The sequence below is a fragment of the Elaeis guineensis genome, chromosome 6, assembly GCF_000442705.2.
Source record: "Elaeis guineensis isolate ETL-2024a chromosome 6, EG11, whole genome shotgun sequence".
Classification (NCBI taxonomy): domain Eukaryota; kingdom Viridiplantae; phylum Streptophyta; class Magnoliopsida; order Arecales; family Arecaceae; genus Elaeis; species Elaeis guineensis.
The window spans coordinates 122,038,073-122,057,737 of NC_025998.2; the positions used below are offsets into that span (position 1 = coordinate 122,038,073).

Consider the following 19,665-nt stretch of genomic DNA (forward strand, 5'->3'; position numbering starts at 1 on the left):
ACATGACAGTCTGTGATCACATCATCTCATTCTAATGTCTCATCCTCATCTATAACGATGAAACTTGCTGAGGCTTCAAACCTAAAGCCATGTTTTCTTTTCCTTGTTGACAAATTCCTGATAATTGGTACTACTCTAGATCTCGAATGTAACAATACTACTTCTCATTTCACAAGCTTGTCTAAACTCATCTTTAGTTTGTTGAATTAGTCCTTGGGATTTAAAATTTCAAACTGAAGATGGACTTCGGCTTCATTTCGCCCTCAGGCGTTGGTAGCTTTGCCCCACTTCAAACTGCCCTTGCCTTGCCTCCATATTGTTGTTGCTCAACATCCTCTTAGACATAAGCACTATTATTACACCTTATCAGCTTCTAAGAATTTTAAGTCTCCCATGCCCATTTTCTATGCAAAAGCCTGATTTTATATCAAAAAATTTTGGTGACCATTCACTCTTTCCAACCACTTGCTATTCCCTCAGCCTTTCTGATCCTATACTACAACAAAACAGAGGCTTCTCCTTGCTCATCTCTTCAGACTTATAGTGTACATGTCCATGCAGTCATTTCTCATCTGACAACGCACATAGAAGCAAACATATTTCCTCCGAAAACGTCTCTCGTTCAAATTCCATGCAGTCTCATAAGAAATTATTTGCACTACATTCCTCCAAAAGATCATGCAGCAGAATTATGACACTAGCAGAGTTATTTCTCCAGCATGGAAATGCAGGTATACAGAACTTTTTTAAGACTTGATTCAACCATTTCATTTCCTAATGAAAGACACACCCTTTTGAATGCTTCCTGCCAGCTCTTTCTTTGCCTTCTCCAAGCCAGCCCTGTAATATCATAAGGAATGGATCAGACCCTATAAATCTGTGATGTGCCATGGTTAGAATTGATTAGGACACAAGAGAACTATGATGCAAGTTCCATAGTTGAAATCCACTTAGAACCCCCTACAATTCCTGCAGTGAGAGTTCCGAGAACTTGGCTACATGGCGCATGTATATTTAACATGGGTGGCGATCGGTTGGGTGCGATCCAGGTCAAGTTTGGAATAGGTCACAAAATATTCAACCCATATCCCACCAATTTATAATCAGGTTGAACATTATAAACCCATACCAACCCATTTATTTTATTCGGGCCCATACCCACCCACTAATTCACTTGTCAATTGCATAACCTAGCAAATGGAAAATAAAATATGACCCCAAAAATGATCAATGTTGGCATCCAAATAAGGCAAGAAAGCAAGAAGAAATTAAAGTGAAGAAAGAAAAATTATAAATCTCAAACTCAGTTGTTTCCTCTATCTTTTCAACTTTTGTTCTCTGGATCATTAACTATGCCTACCTAATCATCAAAATCAATCCTTGGTCATAGCTCACCACTCAATTAACATTCAAAGTTCTATGATGAATTTTTCATATTTGATCAACTCACAGTCACAATGAGTTTGGAAGGCCAAATCCATACCAACCCATTTATAATCAGGTTGGTCTCAACTAACCTGCACCCAACACAATTATAAAAGGTCCTCACTCAAACCCATTTATTTTGGGTGGATTCGGGCAGGTTGGCGGGCCCAGGTAAAGAATCACCATCCCCAATATTTAATAGGTTTCAGCGCAGCTCTTGGCCTAAATAAAATATGTTGGTGAGTGTAGGCATTTATAACCAGAGGAGAGTTATTATACATTTCACCCCACTTATAGGCTACCGAAGGCTGCCAAATATGAAACGGTAAGAATTCCTACTATTTTGGTTGTAGAGGATCTAGTGCCCCAGAAAAGACACCCTAAGGATAAACAGGTAGTTGGGCTTTTGAAATTATGGGTACACAAAGTATAAAATAAGAGCAAAAAACCAGAAACTGTCGCGAGCATAACAAAAAAAAAAAAGCAATTAAATTAAAGCTACTGACCTTTCAAACTCATTTAATGGTCCAAGAGGGAAGATCTCCTCAGCTCCGCTCCGACCTAACCTCACTTTTGACGCAAAGAAGGGTAGCTCTGTCACCTATGAGAAGAAACATGAAACTTTTCATCAGCAACTAAAACAGAAAATAAGAGGGGGAGGGAGAAGGGAGAGATGTAAATGGTAAATCAGATAGTAAGAGCACCTGAGAAGCAACAAATGAGCATTCGACGATACCAGCATCACCTCGCAATCCCCGCAAGCAAGCATCAGCAAATTTAGCAGCAGCATATGCCTGCATAATTTGTTTTTTCCATTCCATTGCACCATGTACAAGGAATTAACATTAGTTTGTTCAGAAAGGAATTAGAAACAAAACACAAAGCAAAAAACACCCACCATTGACAAGGTTGCAGAGCCTGCCCCAGCTTTTGCCTGCACCAGAAAACAAATAATTCAGTTTCACAAGGTGTTAGATTGTACAAGCTATTAACACATTGAAAAATAAGATTTTGACCACAGTGAACCACATATGTTTTGTCTGACCAACAATTGCTAAATGCTTAGAATAGTATAAGGTTAAAGAGGCTTAGCTAATAATGGTCACAATAATCAGAATCAGAAATTATGTAAACAGCCTCAGGCATATGGTTGAACTATGCTGACAGAAACTTGCAACGAAACCCAAACTTCAACAGCAAATTGGTACCCTGTGAAGAGAATCTAATCTCCCAGGATTCGAACAAAAGCAGATTTAGGTGCTCTCCATTTTTCATCACTTTTTTTTTTTGCTGTAAAAATCAAAATCAAAGGCACACTTCACGGACCAAATATACCCATGCCAAGGTTTCTAGCATCCTTGAGAACAAGAGGTTTTGCAGACTAACACTGGCTACAAGCGATCTCCAAAATTTATTGGACTCCACTTTGTTGATGCTCTTCATAGTAAAGATCATTCATATTAACCTAGAAAAACAAATCATACTTGCTTCCATCCATGATCAGTAAGCCACCCGTACACATTTTGTTGCCTTGAAAGTCAACAGAATTAGTGCATGGTCTGGGAAATCAGCTCTGCATTAATAGGGCTGTTTGAGGTAAAGACTTAAACCATTTAGTAATAAGAAGTCCTACATTCTGATAGAAAGGAAAGAGTTCCACTCCACTTTTTGCATCTACCAAATTACTCTCTTATCACAAATTCTTCACCTTCAACAGCTGAATACCTAAAATATTTTCCAATCAGAGATTCATGTAGTCAAAGGTTCTCAACTCAATTTGTGTCTATGTGACCTTATTTGAAAAGCCCTGTAAAAGATGCCCCAGCAATAGATCATGCTGCACTGAAAGCACATGTTTGATGGAAAAATTAGTTCAAAATGTTGTTTTAGGTCTGAAATTAGCAGAATCTGAAGTAAGTTTTGTCATATCTGATTGTTTCAGACTAGCAGAAAAACCTGCAGTCTACTTAATCAATGATCAATGGAAGAAAACAGTAGAATTAAGAAAGAATCAGAAGGATATCGATGCCTGAACTAAAGTTTCAAATGTACAAAAGCAGATCCCACCTTTCAAAACATCCTGTTTCCAAGTTATTGTTCTCTACTTTCCCAAAAGAGAGAGATGCTTCTAAGCTTTTCCTTGAAGGTAAGGCAGCTACAGTAGACTATACATCAGCCAGTTTTCCCCCGTAATATAGCTCCCAACTCCTCTTTATCTCTAAGTGCCAAACACCTCTTTTATCTCTTCTAGATTTTTGAAGAGCAAAACTCTCAACTCTTCAAAATGAGTGAGGCTCTCAATTAAGAGGGCAGCCCCTTCATTAAGCGGGTAGCCCTCATAAATTTAAAAAGAAGTATAAGGCACTGTTCTACCATTAATTAAACCATGCATGTTCCATGGTACACTAATGAACCCCAAATCTCAACCCTCTTTTAAGCAAGGTCTTGCATGCAAACGATCCTTTAATAAGAAAATCAACACCAAAACCCCCAAATCTCCAATTTATCTCTTCTCTTTATAGTGGTCAAGTCCTTTCCATTACAAACTTCAAATTAAATCACATTACCATTCTAAAGGCTAATTGCCTGCATTACCATTTAAGTTTCACTACAAAGTTGTACCACATGATTAAGTACTTCGATCAGTTCTATTGCATGCCATTTTTGTTACTACCATGTTGCAACTTATACAATATCCAACAGTATTATAGCACAAGTACATGTCAAAGGCTGACCAAGGGAGTAAAGGGATTTGACATCAGACTTGGATTTAAACCAATTTAGAAGGCTGGTACAAGTTGATAAAATAGATTTTGAAGATATGATCAAATATGGCTGATATCATCAAATCTAGACAGATTTGGAATGATCAAATTCCGACAGATTACAAAATCTTGAAGATATGATCAAATATGGCTGATATCATCAAATCTAGGTAGATTTGGAAGGATGGCTAATATAATTAAATCTTGGCAGATTACAAGGATGATTCTTTTTCCTTATTTGTAAAAATCTCTCATCCTTTTAGGTTCAAAGGATATTGCCAATATAAATAGGGGTGCCTGGTTATTAGAAAAGTAATTTGGAGTTGTAATTTCTTATTTTCTGTATTAAATACCAGCAATAGCATAATTTTTTCTTCTATCTCGTTGTTCTTGGAGGTACTTCTCCCCCTCGAAGCGGAGAAGCCGTCGTTAGGAGCGAAACATCCTAACAAATTGGTTGCATTGTCGGGATAATAACTACGACGATCTTCATCGACAAATGTATCAACTGAATCCTTTATGACAATCGAGGACTCGACGGAGGCAACTTGTCATGGTGATCAACCCTCAGAGCAATCATCGCTCGAGAAGATATTTCGAGTTTTTATGGCAAGCCAAATCAATTTGGCGAAATCGATACAAACTCTGACAAAGTCTATGCATCGTATCGAAGAGACTCTTCGCAAGAAAAAGTTTCCAACTGAAGAAGAGGAGAGCATCCATCAACACACTCTGGTGCTCCTGTATGAGATAATGATGCCGGATTCCCTTAGTCCTCTCATCCCAATCCGAAATAGGACAAATAGGGTCCAATGAGTTGAGAACACCATAACCCCTCCAGTATTTACAGAAGGAGAGAAGGTGAACTCACAAGTGCTCGGCCCCCATTTAAGGAGAAGAACCACTACGGTGGTACTCCAAATAACTGGCCATCCTAAATTGCTCGTTGAAATTGTTGAAGAGGTCCACTCACATCATCATGCTATCGAACAGCAAGCAGCTCGTCAGTCTACAACTGACTGCCTTTAAGAAGGTTCAAATCATACTTTAGGGGTCAATCAATATCCGGATTAGCACCAATCAGCACTACATTAGTCCTGCAACTGTGCTCATGTGTTGCTCATGACGTTTGGGACTTATACCGCCTCTTATACTACACATTTGGGATCGACTGTTTTTTCTTATGGGGGTGGCCAGTTGGATACAGATCCTGAACAGAAAGGGACAGATTTTGCTCAAGATTTACCTCCGAAGCATACCACCAACATTTCAACCCATCACAAATCTCCTGATAGGATTCCACCTGAAGAGTTATAGCACCACAACCTTGTTGGACGTCTAGGACAGCATGCAAGACGAGCTCCAAAGGCACTAAAGGAGCATCTTCTTGCTGCCTAAAACTGGATGAAGCAAGTTTACAACTAGCGGCACAAGGGAGTTCTAAGTTGGTGATTTGGTTCTCCTTCCACTTCCCAAATACCGACAAACGATGGTGCGCCCTTTGACCTATTCTAAGCTCTCTCCTTATTTTTATAGGCCCTTCAAAGTGTTGGAAAAGATTGGGCCAGCAACATATCGCCTTGAGGTATCCATTGGGGTGCGAATTCATGGTGTCTTCCATGTCTCTAAACTAAAGCCATATCATAGAGAGTCAAATGTTCAAACGTCTTTACCATCATAATTGATTGAGAATCGGCCCCATATTCCTATGAAAATTCTTCAATGCCGATGCAAACGAGTCAATGGACGGCTTCGCACTGAAGTACTTATCAGGTGGAGTAATGGAACTCGTGAAGAAGTCACATGAGAGGACCACGATCATTTGGCACTTCGATTCCCTTACATTACACCTTAAGGATAGGGTGAAACTGAAGAAGGGGGACTGTCACAACTTATACAGTATCCGACGGTACTGTAGCACCAGTACTTGTCAAAGGCTCATCAAGAAAGCGAAGGGATTTGACATTAGGCTTGGATTTAAATCAATTTCGAAGGCTGGTTTAAGTTGGTAAAATAGTTCTTGAAGGTATGATCAAATATTCATATCTAGACATATTTGAAAGGATCGAATCCTGACAGATTACAAAATCTTAAAGATATGATCAAATACGGCTTATATCATCAAATCTAGGTAGATTTGGAAGGATGACTGATATAATCAAATCTTGGTAGATTACAAGGATAATTCTTTTTCCTTATTTGTAAAAATCTCGTACCCTTTTAGCAAGAAATGAATGTAGATGCATTCATGAGTAGGTTTAAAGGATCTTGCTCATATAAATAGAAGTGCTTGGTCTTTAGAAAAATAATCTGAAGTTGTAATTTTTTTAATTTTCTGCATTAAATACCAGCAATAGCATAATTTTTTCTTCTATCTTGTTGTTCTTGGAAGCACTTCTCTCCCTCAAAGCGGAGAAGCCATCGTTAGGAGTGAAACACCTATGTATCAGCCAACCCGCTTTACGAATTTATTCCAACTATCAATGAATTCCTAAGATTTTAGGTGGAATGAGAATTGTAATTCTTTCTACTTCTCGAGGTCTAATGACAGATCGAGAAGAATTTCTCAATTTTGAAACAAGATACTTATTAGATCGAATAAAATGATTTTGCCGTATCTAAAATAATACCAATCCAACCCATTTCATAAATAAAATGTGACCAATTAACCAACCAACAAAACTACTTGTTAATAAATAATATTTTGTTGTTGCATCGAAACATAACTTATTTGTTAGGATGTTCCGCTCTTAACGATGGCTTCTCCGCTTCGAGGGAGAGAAGTGCCTCCAAGAACAACGAGATAAAAGAAAAAATTATGCTATTGCAAGTATTTAATATAGAAAATAAGAAATTATAACTCCAAATTGCTTTTTTAATTACCAGATATCCCTATTTATATTAGCAAGATTCTTTGAACCTACCCATGAATGCATATACATTTGTTTCTTGCTAAAAGGGTAAGAGATTTTTACAAAGAATAAGAATCATCCTTGTAATCTGTCAGGATTTGATTATATCAGCCATTCTTCCAAATCTGCCTAGATTTGATGATATTAGCCATATTTGATCATCTTCAAGATTTTATAATATCCCAGGATTTGATCCTTCCAAATTTATCTAGATTTGATGATATCAGTCATATTTGATCATATCTTTAAGATCTACCTTCCCAACTTATACCAGCCTTTTAAATTGGTTTAAATCCAAGCCTGACGTCAAATTCCTTTACTCCCTTGGTTAACTTTTAACATGTACCCATGCTACAGTGCCATCGGATACTATATAAGTTGTAACATACTAATATGCTCCATGTAATCTTCTAAATACCATGTCAGCCTATCAGCAGATCTCCCTCATTGAACTTACACAGGGTATGCTCATTGGTTTTTGATGCATCCTCTTGCTTGTGAACTCTTAGCCCTGATCAAGTACTTTGCCTCCTCAAGCAATAATATAGCTTGCTATATTCATAAAATTGTTGCTATGCTACCATACAAGTAGGTCTACTCATTGGTAGGTGTATAAGGACAGAATTCAAAGAGTTTGTGCATAGTTTCAAGACGTACCCCTGAGCATGGTGCTATTGAGTCTAGATGGTTTAATTGAATATATCTAGTATTACATGCATATGAAACAAAATATTCACTCCAGTATTTCCGTCCAATCTAGATATGAACATATATTATATAGTTAGTAAGACAGAAAAATGAATAGTGTGAAAGATAGTTTAGAGGATATAGGTCTGCAAATAGTCTTAAAACATCAAAAAAAAAAAAAAAGAAGCACCACCACACCACCTGCTGGTAAAGGGGAACTGCTGTGTGATGGCAGGTGAGGAAACTCAAGTCTGATGGATGCATATGTTCTAAACTTCAAGATATTTCACCACTATATTATTTTCTACTCCTAAATTGGTAGCAAGCCATATTCAAGCACCGACTAATACAAACACACACAAAGTGGAAATCATTTTGATTCAAAAAATGGAGGAATTTCCCTTGAATCCAGCATACAATTTAAACATTCATTTAAGTAAGATTTCATAATGTCTAGAACCAGCTGGCAGTATAAAACTTCATAAGAACCCTCAATTCATAAAGCTAACAAATCTCAATTGGTAACAAGTCCAAATTCCCAGGTCATAAGGTCTATAATTTTGAAAGCAATTCCCAGGTCATATCAAATTAGTGACAAATGAAAATCCATATTCTGAAATTTTAAAAAACTGTATAGGGAGGCAAACAGTTTTTGACAAGAAGCAACATTGCAAAAGAAAAAGGATATAGAAAAAGCGTAACCTCTTTTTTTGTTTTGAATAATCAATATTGTATTTTTACCTCAACTACTTCTGTTCCCCCATTCTGAATGCGATCAGTCAGATATCTAATTTCTTCTGTGGTGAATGAATATGGAGGATTAACCTGCATAAAAACAACATAATTTTCATTCAGTCAGTCAATCACAAGAGCCAGAACGAAATACCAAATATTGAATATCAAAAAGGCATCTACTTGGGAAGAGATAAAATTATATCCAGAAGGCAGTTTGTCTCACTTGTGACAGGAGAGGTAATATTGTAACTCCTGCATGGCCACCAACCACAGGAACACTGACCTCCCTGGGGTTAATTCCCAGTACTTCTGCCTGTTCACAACATACATAGGTAGACTATGAATGTAAGTGAAAACAAAAATTCAGATCAATTGCAAAAAGCACATCAAATTCATGAGAATCAACATTGTAACAATGCAAAATCTCATAATAAAATGGAGCTTCTGATGATCTCAAAATTTCCAAACCAACATTAGGACAAGCCTGTGATGATATTGAAACCTCCAAAGCAATTTCGGGAAAAGGTCTAGTACCATATATTAGAATAATAAGAAAGTTCTAGTCAGATGCATACCACAAATGTATTGGCTCTCACTACATCAAGAGTTGTCACTCCCAAAAGATGCTTGGGATCATAGGTTCCAGCTTGCTTAAAAACCTCCGCTGCAATAGGAACAGTAGAGTTTACTGGATTGCTGATCACATTCACAATTGCATTAGGGCACCATTTAGCAATTCCCTCACAAAGTGTTCTCACAATCCCTGCATTGATGTTAAACAAATCATCCCTTGTCATTCCTGGCTTTCTGGGAACACCAGCAGGAATGATGACAAGGTCCATTCCAATAAGTGCACTTTCCAGTTGAGGCTGACCCAAAAAGCCACGTACCTGGAGAATTTCATGGAAAACTATATTATTATGTTCAAGGATGAAAACAACAACACTGAGAAACTGATTGCTGTATCACCAGAAATGCTTTCAGATCCCATAATCAATGTCTAAATAATGCTACCAAATATGCCATTTAAAGTTTAAATTGGAAGAATTTTTCAAAATCAATGATCACATTTCAGATGACAGCAAACAAAAATTATATAAAGTACCATCACACATGAGTGGGGGCCTTCTAATCACATTTTGGATGTGAGAATGATAGAAGAGACATTTTCCATACCCTTTTTTAAGCAAGCTTATTTACTGCAGAGGGTTATTGTAAATTAGGATGAGCTACCTTGAAGGAAAGAGAAAATAGGGGAAAAACATTAGTGACTTGGCTCGGTTTGCATTTATAAGACCCAAAACAAATAAACAACAAAATTAAATTACATACCCTTATGCATAGGATACTAATACCATACTATGTAAAACTTATAGACAGATAGAGAGTGTCAAGAGAATTACCACAGCACCAGTGTCCATATGACTGATGTCTGCAGTGACACCAGGTGTGTTGACAACATCATAGAGATGCAAAACCGACACCAGAGGATTCATCTTCATCAGCAATGCAAGAGGCTGACCTATCCCACCAGCGGCACCCAAAATTGCCACCTTAAATCCAGGTGCCCCTCCTTTAGAACGGCAATTCGAACGCCTCAGCAAGGAGATCTCCTCCATCTTCAAATACAGACCATATGTCATTCAGTAAAATTAAAAATACTAACATCACTGTAAAACCATAAATGCATTACCATTAACTTCCAAGTCCATTCTATATCTCTATCACAAGGACACTGGAAATAAACAGCTCTAGGAGAATCCATAAAACAAGTATGATAATAGAATTCTAATATTCACCAAACAGAATAGCAGAAGATATTGATCTTACAATATTTAAACACTTATTAACCAGAAAATCCTGAAAAAAAATCAGGAACGAATAATGAAAAGCTATATCTTTACTGAAACCTAACCATCAAAGTACTGCTTGAGGATTTAATCCTCCAATACTTATTGAATAAATAGAAGAAAACCAATTTCCTCCAATTCCGCCAAGATCCCATCTTTTTATCATAAACCGCAATATAGATGGAAATCCAATAATTCCCAGATACCATAGCGAAGAAAACAACAAGGAAACGAAGAAATTCTAATAAATAGGACAAAAATTTACATCATCTTCACCAAGATTCTATCTTTTCATGAGGGAACTTACCCAGGTGAAATCCCATAAATTCTCACAATCCGAAACGGCGAAAACAGCAAGAAATTAGACAAAATTCAATCGGATGTGCGGACGCGAGATCGAGAGAGAAGAGAGCAGGAAAGAAAGAAATGAAACCTGGGAACTGGGAGGCTGAAGGTGGGAGGAGATCCTCGCAATGCGTCTGGAAGCCTCGGCGCTTCGCTCCATCCTTCGAGGTCCGATTTCCAACGAAGAGTGAGAGAACGAGAGGGGGGAGGAGGCCAAAGACCGTGATCGGTTAAGGAGGCAATGGTGAGGCGAGTGATGATATAAATAGTTATTGCCCGGACCACGCCAAGGTAGCCTGTGCAAATCTCGGAGCACGTCAACGGTGGATAACGGGCAATCGGAAATTCGCGAAATACAAGGGTTAATGTGGCGTGTTATGTACCGTCCGATTTGGCTGGTCTACTTGGCGTGGTCCAGGCAATAATTTCTCAGCATACGAGAGATTGGGACGCGGGAGATGGGTTTGGTGGCACCACCTCTCGGTTCTTATCCATCTGCTGGGACCCGTGCTTGCCCATTTTGAAGGCTTCGAGGTCGCTAAAGTCTTCAACCTTTTTTTTATTTCCTTACTTTTTGCCTTTGGATAGGAACATGTTCATCACACGCTCTAGAACATCTGTGAGAGTGTGGACAAGCAAAAATTCAATGGTCATGATTACTTTTAGGTTAAAACAAAAAAATATTCCCCAACGTTTTGCCTAAAATTACAATTACTTCTCCCATTCCACTATTTTTTTTTCTTTAAAAAAAAAAATCTATACCACCCAACTCCCCGGTGCAGATGAACCAATTTGCTTATGAACTTCGAGTTGGACTGGAGTCCAAACTCGACTTGATCTAATTATTATTAAGTTTTAGTTGAGTTTGAGTAATTTGAATAATTTTTTAAATCAAATTCGAATAGCAAAATTTTCAACTCAAAAGTTTGCGAATCTATTCGAATTTATATATTTTTAATAATATTATTTTTATTTATAATATAATTAATATATACATTATTGATAGGCTTAGACTCCAATTTGAGCATTAATTTGAGCTTAAATATGGCTCGGTTGATATTCAAGTTAAATCTAATTGGTCTCGAGTATTATCTTTTTTCATCGAGATGAGTTCGAACTTGAGATATTAATGCTCGATCAATCTTAAGTCTAGTTTTAAATCCAAATATTTTGAATCCAAACTCTAGTTCTAATTATTCGATTCGTCTCAACTCAATTACACCCCTACTCCATACCGACTATCACTTGAGCATTTCCAACGAGGCATGATAAGAATTAGGCAGACTGTAAACCTATTTAAGCAATGGGCAAATTACAGCTATTCAAAGTGTAGGAGATAATTGCAATTTCAAGCAAAATGTAGGAGTTTTTTTTCTTTTTTTTTATGTTTTTTTCAAATATGACAATTTTTTATTAAAGAAAGATAAGTCTAAAATTTAAAAACGTCTTAAAAAAAAAATAGAGTCATAGGCATCAACACAAAGTGAAGCAAATTGAGACAAAAAAAAAAAAAAATCTGTCCTCCGAAGTTAAAAACAGACTTTTGGAGTCCCAAGTGCCCATAAATAGCAAGCAAAATAGAAATTAAGGTAAACAAAAGGAGTATTTCCGGGGTCCTAATACAGTCAATCATTTGCTTGGTTTCCTTCTTGAAAAATATGTGTTCTCGAAGGTTAGTAGAGAAGGTTTCATTTGCCAAATATCATGAAGAGGGGCATCATGAGCTTTTAAGATGGCTGAAGTACCATCAAGCTAGGATATTATAAACAATCCACTGTCGTCCTCATGTTGGGTTTTGGGGGCGCATGCCCCCTTATCTGAAGAGAACTCTCTTTTTTTTGGTAAGAATCCAAAGAGAACTCTTGACACTTTAGTTTACATTTTTACACTACAAATACGCTGCAAGTATGTACATGACAACTTTTATATGCCAATGATTAAGATTTATTTAAAGTTAAGCTAACATTGGACGTTAGGATTAATATTTCTAACGCTACACTGCTAATATGTTGCTCTTTCTGCTCGTTGAAGACTAACTAGGACAACCTATTGGCAAACTCACCAAGCTATGGCCATTAGAGAAGCAGCAAATCAATAGAGCTACATGCGTAGGGTTTGTATACAGCTTGACATTACCATACCAATCTTTCTCGGTACCAGGGTGAGTGTGGCAGACTCTTTGTTGTGGTAGCAATTTACTTACGAGGATCCACTGGAAATGTGTTACTCGTGTAGGAGGTTGGGTCATCTACTTGAGTCTTGTGGAGGGCCTGAGGCTGTAATGTTGGATGCAAAACCAGCATACGGACTTTTAAAAATTTTATCTGTCTCATGTGTTTATATATCATGGGGATATTTTTATTCTCAATAAATAACATAAAAGTTGCTAGATGGATCTTTAGGTAGATATTCTAATTTTTATAATTTTGATTTATTTATAAACTAATATATTAGAAATACTTACAGTCTTGTTTATTTTGTAGATATGTGGAGGATCCCTTTTCACTTTCTAATTTTGCATGGAGTCATGCTGTATATGATTTCATGCATAGCATTATCAAAGAGAAAGTCCTATTGATACAAAAATGAAATACTGGTGAGAAGGTGAATGTTGGATACTTAAGGGGCTGTGTAACCTCTCTTAGTGTAAGTACCCATCACCTTTATGATGCTTTTTATAATTTTACATATATTTTGCTGCAACGTAGTTTTTATTTTTCATATGATGCAGGTATAGTTATATGAGGTTACAGGTTTGGTTGATCGCATCCATTATGGATTTTTTCTCCATATTTTGAACTATAATATAAAGGGATTTTCAATTCGAAAAAAGCTGCAATCTAGGATTGCTAAAGTGTCTCTCAAGAATATAAGTATTTTCAAGTTTGGAAATATACTTTTTTTTTGAGTAAAAGATATGTGCTTTCATTTTACAGAATTGATGAAATTCATACATTTTTAATCTTGAAATTTATATGCAATAGATTATTTACTCTAATATTTAATTTTATAGATACAATCCCTTGTAGAGAAAGAGGAGGAGAAGTAGCTCTTCCAACTAAGTGAAGGACAGTGCTCACATCCATGCTATTGTCAAGATGAGAATTGGGCTGTCCAAGAAGATAAAATCTGAGAAGAAGATGAGGGAAGAAAAAATAAAAGAGAAGAGAGTGGATAGGAGGAGAGGATTAAGGGAAATAAAAGAGATTATCTCACACTACAAGAAAAAGCATCGAAAGTTGAGATGGATAATTTATGAACTAAGAAAGAAAAATAAAATTCTAAAGCACAGAATTATTGAGCTTGAAGCAAGCCTTGTGCCTCCAAAGGATGAGGAAGAAGCTGAAGTTGGAGATAATGGAGCTCCATCCAATTTTTTTGGCGATCGTTTTGATCTTTCTCCAATAGGTGCTGAAATTATGGAGAAAGAGGAATATGAACAGAAAGAGGAGGGTGGTGCTAGAAAGAGGAGGGGCATAGGCGGGTTAATAAAAAAATCAAATTCAATAGTTAGGATGGTGAAGAGTAGGGGCAATAGAGAGAAATCTGTAAAGATAAAAAATCTTTATGCAATCCTACCTACCCGTCGATCAAAAAGAAATAAAATAGTTGAAGAAACCCACAAGCCAAATACTCTGCCCCCCACATTATATCTGTCAATAATGTAGATAGCGTGACTACTCAATTTCATCTGGTATGCAAATAACTAGATTTTTATTTTTTAGGACAAAAATAATACTACGATACTCATAAGCTCAATTTTACTTTTGGTGATATTCAAGTGTACCATAAGAAACAACTGGATTACCCAGGGTCAAAATATATTACAAAGGAAGAGAGAGAGATAATAGCGAGATTCCTCTCATTGACAATGGACCAGTAATATATTTTTAGTTATACTAAAAATATCATCGGTTACATATTTTTGCCTTTGGTTACATTTTTTCAATATTGATTACACAGTGCTAAACAGTGGTTACATGAGTTTTTTGTGGTTACAGGATGGTAGTTTGGTCCAATGGAAGTAGCCTTGTTATATGAATGCAAGTTCGTGAGCTACTATTCGATCAGATATTGAAAGATAATGTAAGTTGATATATAAAAATCATTTAGGATAAAAATGATTGACTAATATTTTTAAATTCATTGAACTGTTATGCAGATTATCGATGCATTCATGGCACTCTTTTGGGAGCATCAGAAATCTGAACCAAATAAGCATCTTCCTTGTGTATTCATCAGGCCGTGACTGTTGGTGAGTTTTTGTTGAAATTTTTTTGCTTTGAAATCATCATGTATGTTATTATTGATCTTCTATTTTTAATGTTTCTTACAGCAACATGCACAACAGAGGCTCTGAGAATTTTCGGATAATGTTCTCAGAGGTTTTGAATTTGAAATTAATGCAGTGAAATTGGTCTTTATGCCCTTGTGTACAAAGTGCCACTGACACCTACTAGTGATGGATATGGAGGAGAAATGCTTCAAGCATTACTCCTCTATCTTTCTATCTACCTATTATCCTGATGCACTTAATTTGGTATGCTTCCTTAATCCTGTACATATTGCCATGATATAAATCACTGATAAATTGATGATTAATTGTAACAAAAAAAATAGATTTCTCAATATTTGGCTAAGCATCATAATCTGCCCCAAGCTTCAGTTGGCCACTCCGACAAATTAATGATTGTCCTCAGCAGGACCCTACGTAGATATTAGTTTAATATTAAACAAGCTCATTTGTACTTATCATAAATTTTAATTTAATGTTCGGTTACTATTTTAATTTTAGGAGCATTGATTGCAGAGTTTTTATGATATGCTATATGGAACTATTGCAACGTGGGGTACAATTAGACATAGGACTGAGTGATATTATAAGGCTACGAGCTGAATATAGTGCACTCCTTATTCACGAAGGTTCAAAAAGAGAGATTGTCTATGAGGAAACAATAGATGAAAGTCCAAAAGCCAAAAGTGATACTGAAATATAGTTTTTAAGTGATAGTAAGTATGCTTATCTGATTCATGTGTTTAGTTATCCATATTTTTGATCCGATTACGTATTTTCATTGTATAGTTATATGATTATATTTATCCATATATTGTATATTTTTAGTGGAGAAAAAATCTGTCAATGATGAAGAATAGTTTGAGAAGTCTACTGCAGATAAAATGGGAAAAGGCCGTGAAGCTGCTAATTAGCATGGAGAGGATGAGGAGACTGCAACTAACATGGATGGGGATAGTACAATGGGGATCAATTATAATTTTTACTTATGGATGGGAAATCTTAATATAACTTTTACTTGTGGATGAACAATTGAGATATAATTATATAATTAATATTTATTTTTAATTATAGATTACTTTTAAAAAAATTTATTGAAAGTTGTTCAGGTTATAAAGATATGTGGAGATAGTTTTTATGGTTATGTAAATTTGATAATTGGTTATGCAGGTCCATGTTCAGGTTACATGGATTTGTACTAAAATTACATAAGTTTACATTCAGGTTACACAGGTCTCTCTTTAGGTTACATAGGTTTATGATCAGGTTATGTGCCGGGCCAACTGTTCAACTGTTCTTTATGCCAATCAGTTGTCTGATTATGTACCGGGCCAACTGTTGAGCTGCAGCTTATGTGCCAGTCGGTTGTCTGGTTATCCAGTTTTAATTTTTGATTACACATATTTATATTAAGATAGTTTTTATGGTTAGTAAAGTTGGTTATGCATGTCCATGGTCAGGTTACCCAAGTAATATTCAGCTTACACAGTATCCTGTTTAGGTTACACAGGTCTATATTCTGGTTATCCAGTTTCTATTTCTAGTTATCCAATTTCTATATTTTATGTCTGGTTATCCTAGTTCATCTTCATGCCAGAGTTGGTGGTCTGGTTATCTAGTTTTTATTCTGGTTACCTAGTTTTGATGTTTGGTTATCTAATTTTGATGTTTGGTTATATAGTTTTCATTCTGATTATCCAGTTTTGATGTTTGATTATTCAGTTTTGATGTCTGGTTATGCAGCTTTATTTTCTGATTATACGAACCCACTTCGCATGTCCATATTCAGTTTTCAATTTTTTTTCTCTGGTTACGTAATAGCTGACTACTATTCAAGCTATTTACATGTACAATCTTTCTAGTTCACCTGCAAGTTGCACAGGTTTGTATCATAGATATACAAGTTTATATTCTGGTTATGTGTCGGGCCATATTTAGATTACATAGATTTATGCTCAGGTTATGTGTCGGACCAACGTGCCAGTTCAACTTTGCATCAGAGTTGGTAGTCTGGTTATCCAGTTTTGATGTTTGATTATCCAGTTTTGATGTCTGGTTATCAAATTTTATTTTCTAGTTATACGAACCCACTTCGCATTTCATGTTCAGTTTTCAGATTTTCTTCTCTGGTTGCGTAGTAGCTAACTACTATTCAAACTATATACATGTTCAAGTTTATATTTGGGTTTGTGTTATAGATTCAGGTTGCATAGGTTTATGCTTAGGTTATGTGCCGATCCAACGTGCCAGTTGCTTTTCGTGCTAGAGTTGGTGGTTTGGTTATCTAGTTTTTATTCTGATTATCCAGTTTTAGTAGCTGACTACTATTCAAACTATATACATGTACAAGTTTATATTCAGGTTTGTGTTATAGATTCAGGTTGCACAGGTTTATGCTCAGGTTATGTGCCGATCCAACGTGCCAGTTGCTTTTCATGCTAGAGTTGATGGTCTGGTTATCTAGTTTTCATTCTGGTTATCCAGTTTTGATGCTTAGTTATCTAGTTTTATTCTAGTTATACGAACCCAGTTCACCTGCAGGTTCAGTTTTTATGTTTTCATCTCTGGTTTATATGTACAATCTACTTGGTCTGGTTCAATAATCTACTACAATCCATCGATAGAAGTGAATAAAGTACAAAAATATCAATAGCTCATATGCAATTTGGTTATATTTGGATGAAAGTCCAAAAATTTACAGTCTCAACAAAGTAATTGTATATACACTATATTTTTTTTATAAATATGTAAGTCTTAATAAAATATATGAGTATCAATAGAACATAACCATACAAGCTTCAAGAATCAAAAAGACTGTAAAAATATGGATTCTTGATATATTGAAACCCTTCTTTGCTTGGACAACTGTTGAGCTGCATCCAAAAGAGAGTAAATCTGAAATAAATAAGAAACAATCAATTAGCTTCATAAAAAATTTTTACAACTTCATCTTTCCCGTATATATGAGTGTCAACAGAATATAACAATACAAGTTTCAAAAATCAAAAAAGTCGTAAAAATATAGATTCTTGATACATTGAAATCCTTCTTTGTTTGGACAACTGTTGAGCTACATCCAAAAGAGAGTAAATCTGAAACAAATAAGAAATAATTAATTAGCTTCATAAAAAATTTTTACAACTTCATCTTTTCCGTACATATGAATGTCAACAGAATATAATCAAACAAGCTTCAAGAATCAAAAAGGCCGCAAAAATATAGATTTTGGATATATTGAAATCCTTCTTTGTTTCGACAACTGTTGAGCTGCATCCAAAAAAGAGTAAATCTGAAACAAATAAGAAACAATCAATTAGCTTCATAAAAAACTTTTATAACTTCATCTTTTTCGTACATATGAGTGTCAATAGAATATAACCATACAAGCTTCAAGAATCAAAAAAGCTGCAAAAATATGGATTCTTGATACATTGAAATCCTTCTTTTGTTTGGACAACTGTTGAGCTGCATCCAAAAGAGAGTAAATCTGAAATAAATAAGAAACAATCAATTAGCTTCATAAAAAAATTTTATAACTTCATCTTTTCTGTACATATGAGTGTCAACAGAACATAAGCATATAAGCTTCAAGAATTAAAAAGACCGCAAAATTATGGATTCTTGATACATTGAAATTCTTCTTTGTTTAAACAAATGTTGAGCTGCATCCAAAAGAGAATAAATTTGAAACAAATAAGAAATAATCAATTAGCTTCATAAAAAATTAATTTTTATAATTTCATTCTCCCCGTATATGTGAGTGTCAGCAGAACATAACCATACAGGCTTCAAAATATACTTATTCTTCAGCTATTGGGGCATTGCATGTCTTCTGATTATGCCCAACATTATGACATCTCCCACATTTAAGCGGACGGACTTCCTCTGGTTGGGATTCAATGCGCTTCTTTTTAGGCCTTCCTGCTTTTGGTTTGGTTATAGATGGTTTTACAATCAGATTCTCATGTTTTACCCCTGTAGGTTTAGAAATATCTGTGATAGGAAAGATGGCATGCTCATACATTCTCCGGTAAGCATCCACTGTGAAAAATTTAGATACATATGTATACACTGACTCATGCTTCTTAATTATCGTTGCACATGTATGTGAGCAAGGATGACCATAGACCTGCCAATACCTGCATGAACAAGTACGAGTGTTAAGATTAACTTCGTACAGGCAATCCGCGACTACTTCAAACTGCTCGCCATCTGAATATCGGACTGTAAGACCCCTTCCATCTTCAATGTTCATATTTATTAGCTCCTTAATCTTAGAAACTAAATATGTCTGCTATTTATGAGAGCGATCACATCTCTTATGCATCAACTCCATCATATTATATCATGGCATGTCTACCATAGGAGTTATTGAAAGCTATCGTGCCTCTTTCATCCAATTGTTAAATGACTCCACAACATTAGAGTATATCTCCCCATATCGCTCTCCCTTAAATAGAGCATTTGGCTAGTGATCAATATCTGAGCCACATTCAATCCATTCATATGCCTTCGGCGAAATTTCTCTTATGTCACTAATATAACCAATGAATTATGATATCTGTAGTGCATAAGCTGCGCTATCAAGTAGGCTCAACACCTTTTCTTTTTGTGTTGCCGACAATCCATCAAGCTTTTTTTTGAAATTCTCC

At 35.8% G+C, this 19,665-nt stretch overlaps 1 protein-coding gene across 1 annotated transcript; it reads right to left on the minus strand.

Annotated features, from left to right (window-relative positions):
- Window positions 1–585: 585 nt before the first annotated feature.
- On the minus strand, window positions 586–10,976 carry LOC105060089 (malate dehydrogenase, glyoxysomal). Its single transcript, XM_010943680.4, has 9 exons — window positions 10,808–10,976; window positions 9,928–10,143; window positions 9,100–9,414; window positions 8,748–8,837; window positions 8,531–8,614; window positions 2,324–2,359; window positions 2,130–2,219; window positions 1,932–2,026; window positions 586–840 (listed from the first exon to the last, which is right to left on the minus strand). Exons 1-9 carry the CDS (start codon window positions 10,877–10,879, stop codon window positions 768–770), a joined length of 1,071 nt encoding a protein of 356 aa, XP_010941982.1. The 5' UTR covers window positions 10,880–10,976; the 3' UTR covers window positions 586–767.
- Between the last annotated feature and the right edge of the window lie 8,689 nt (window positions 10,977–19,665).

Excerpts from the sequence above, each read along its gene's own strand:
- LOC105060089 (XM_010943680.4), bottom strand. The coding sequence starts at position 10,879 with ATGGAGCGAAGCGCCGAGGCTTCCAGACGCATTGCGAGGATCTCCTCC. Across the intron at positions 2,360-8,530 it reads GGGGAACAGAAGTAGTTGAG|GCAAAAGCTGGGGCAGGCTC; the intron begins GTAAAAATACAA and ends TTTCTGGTGCAG. Across the intron at positions 2,220-2,323 it reads GCTCTGCAACCTTGTCAATG|GCATATGCTGCTGCTAAATT; the intron begins GTGGGTGTTTTT and ends CAAATTATGCAG.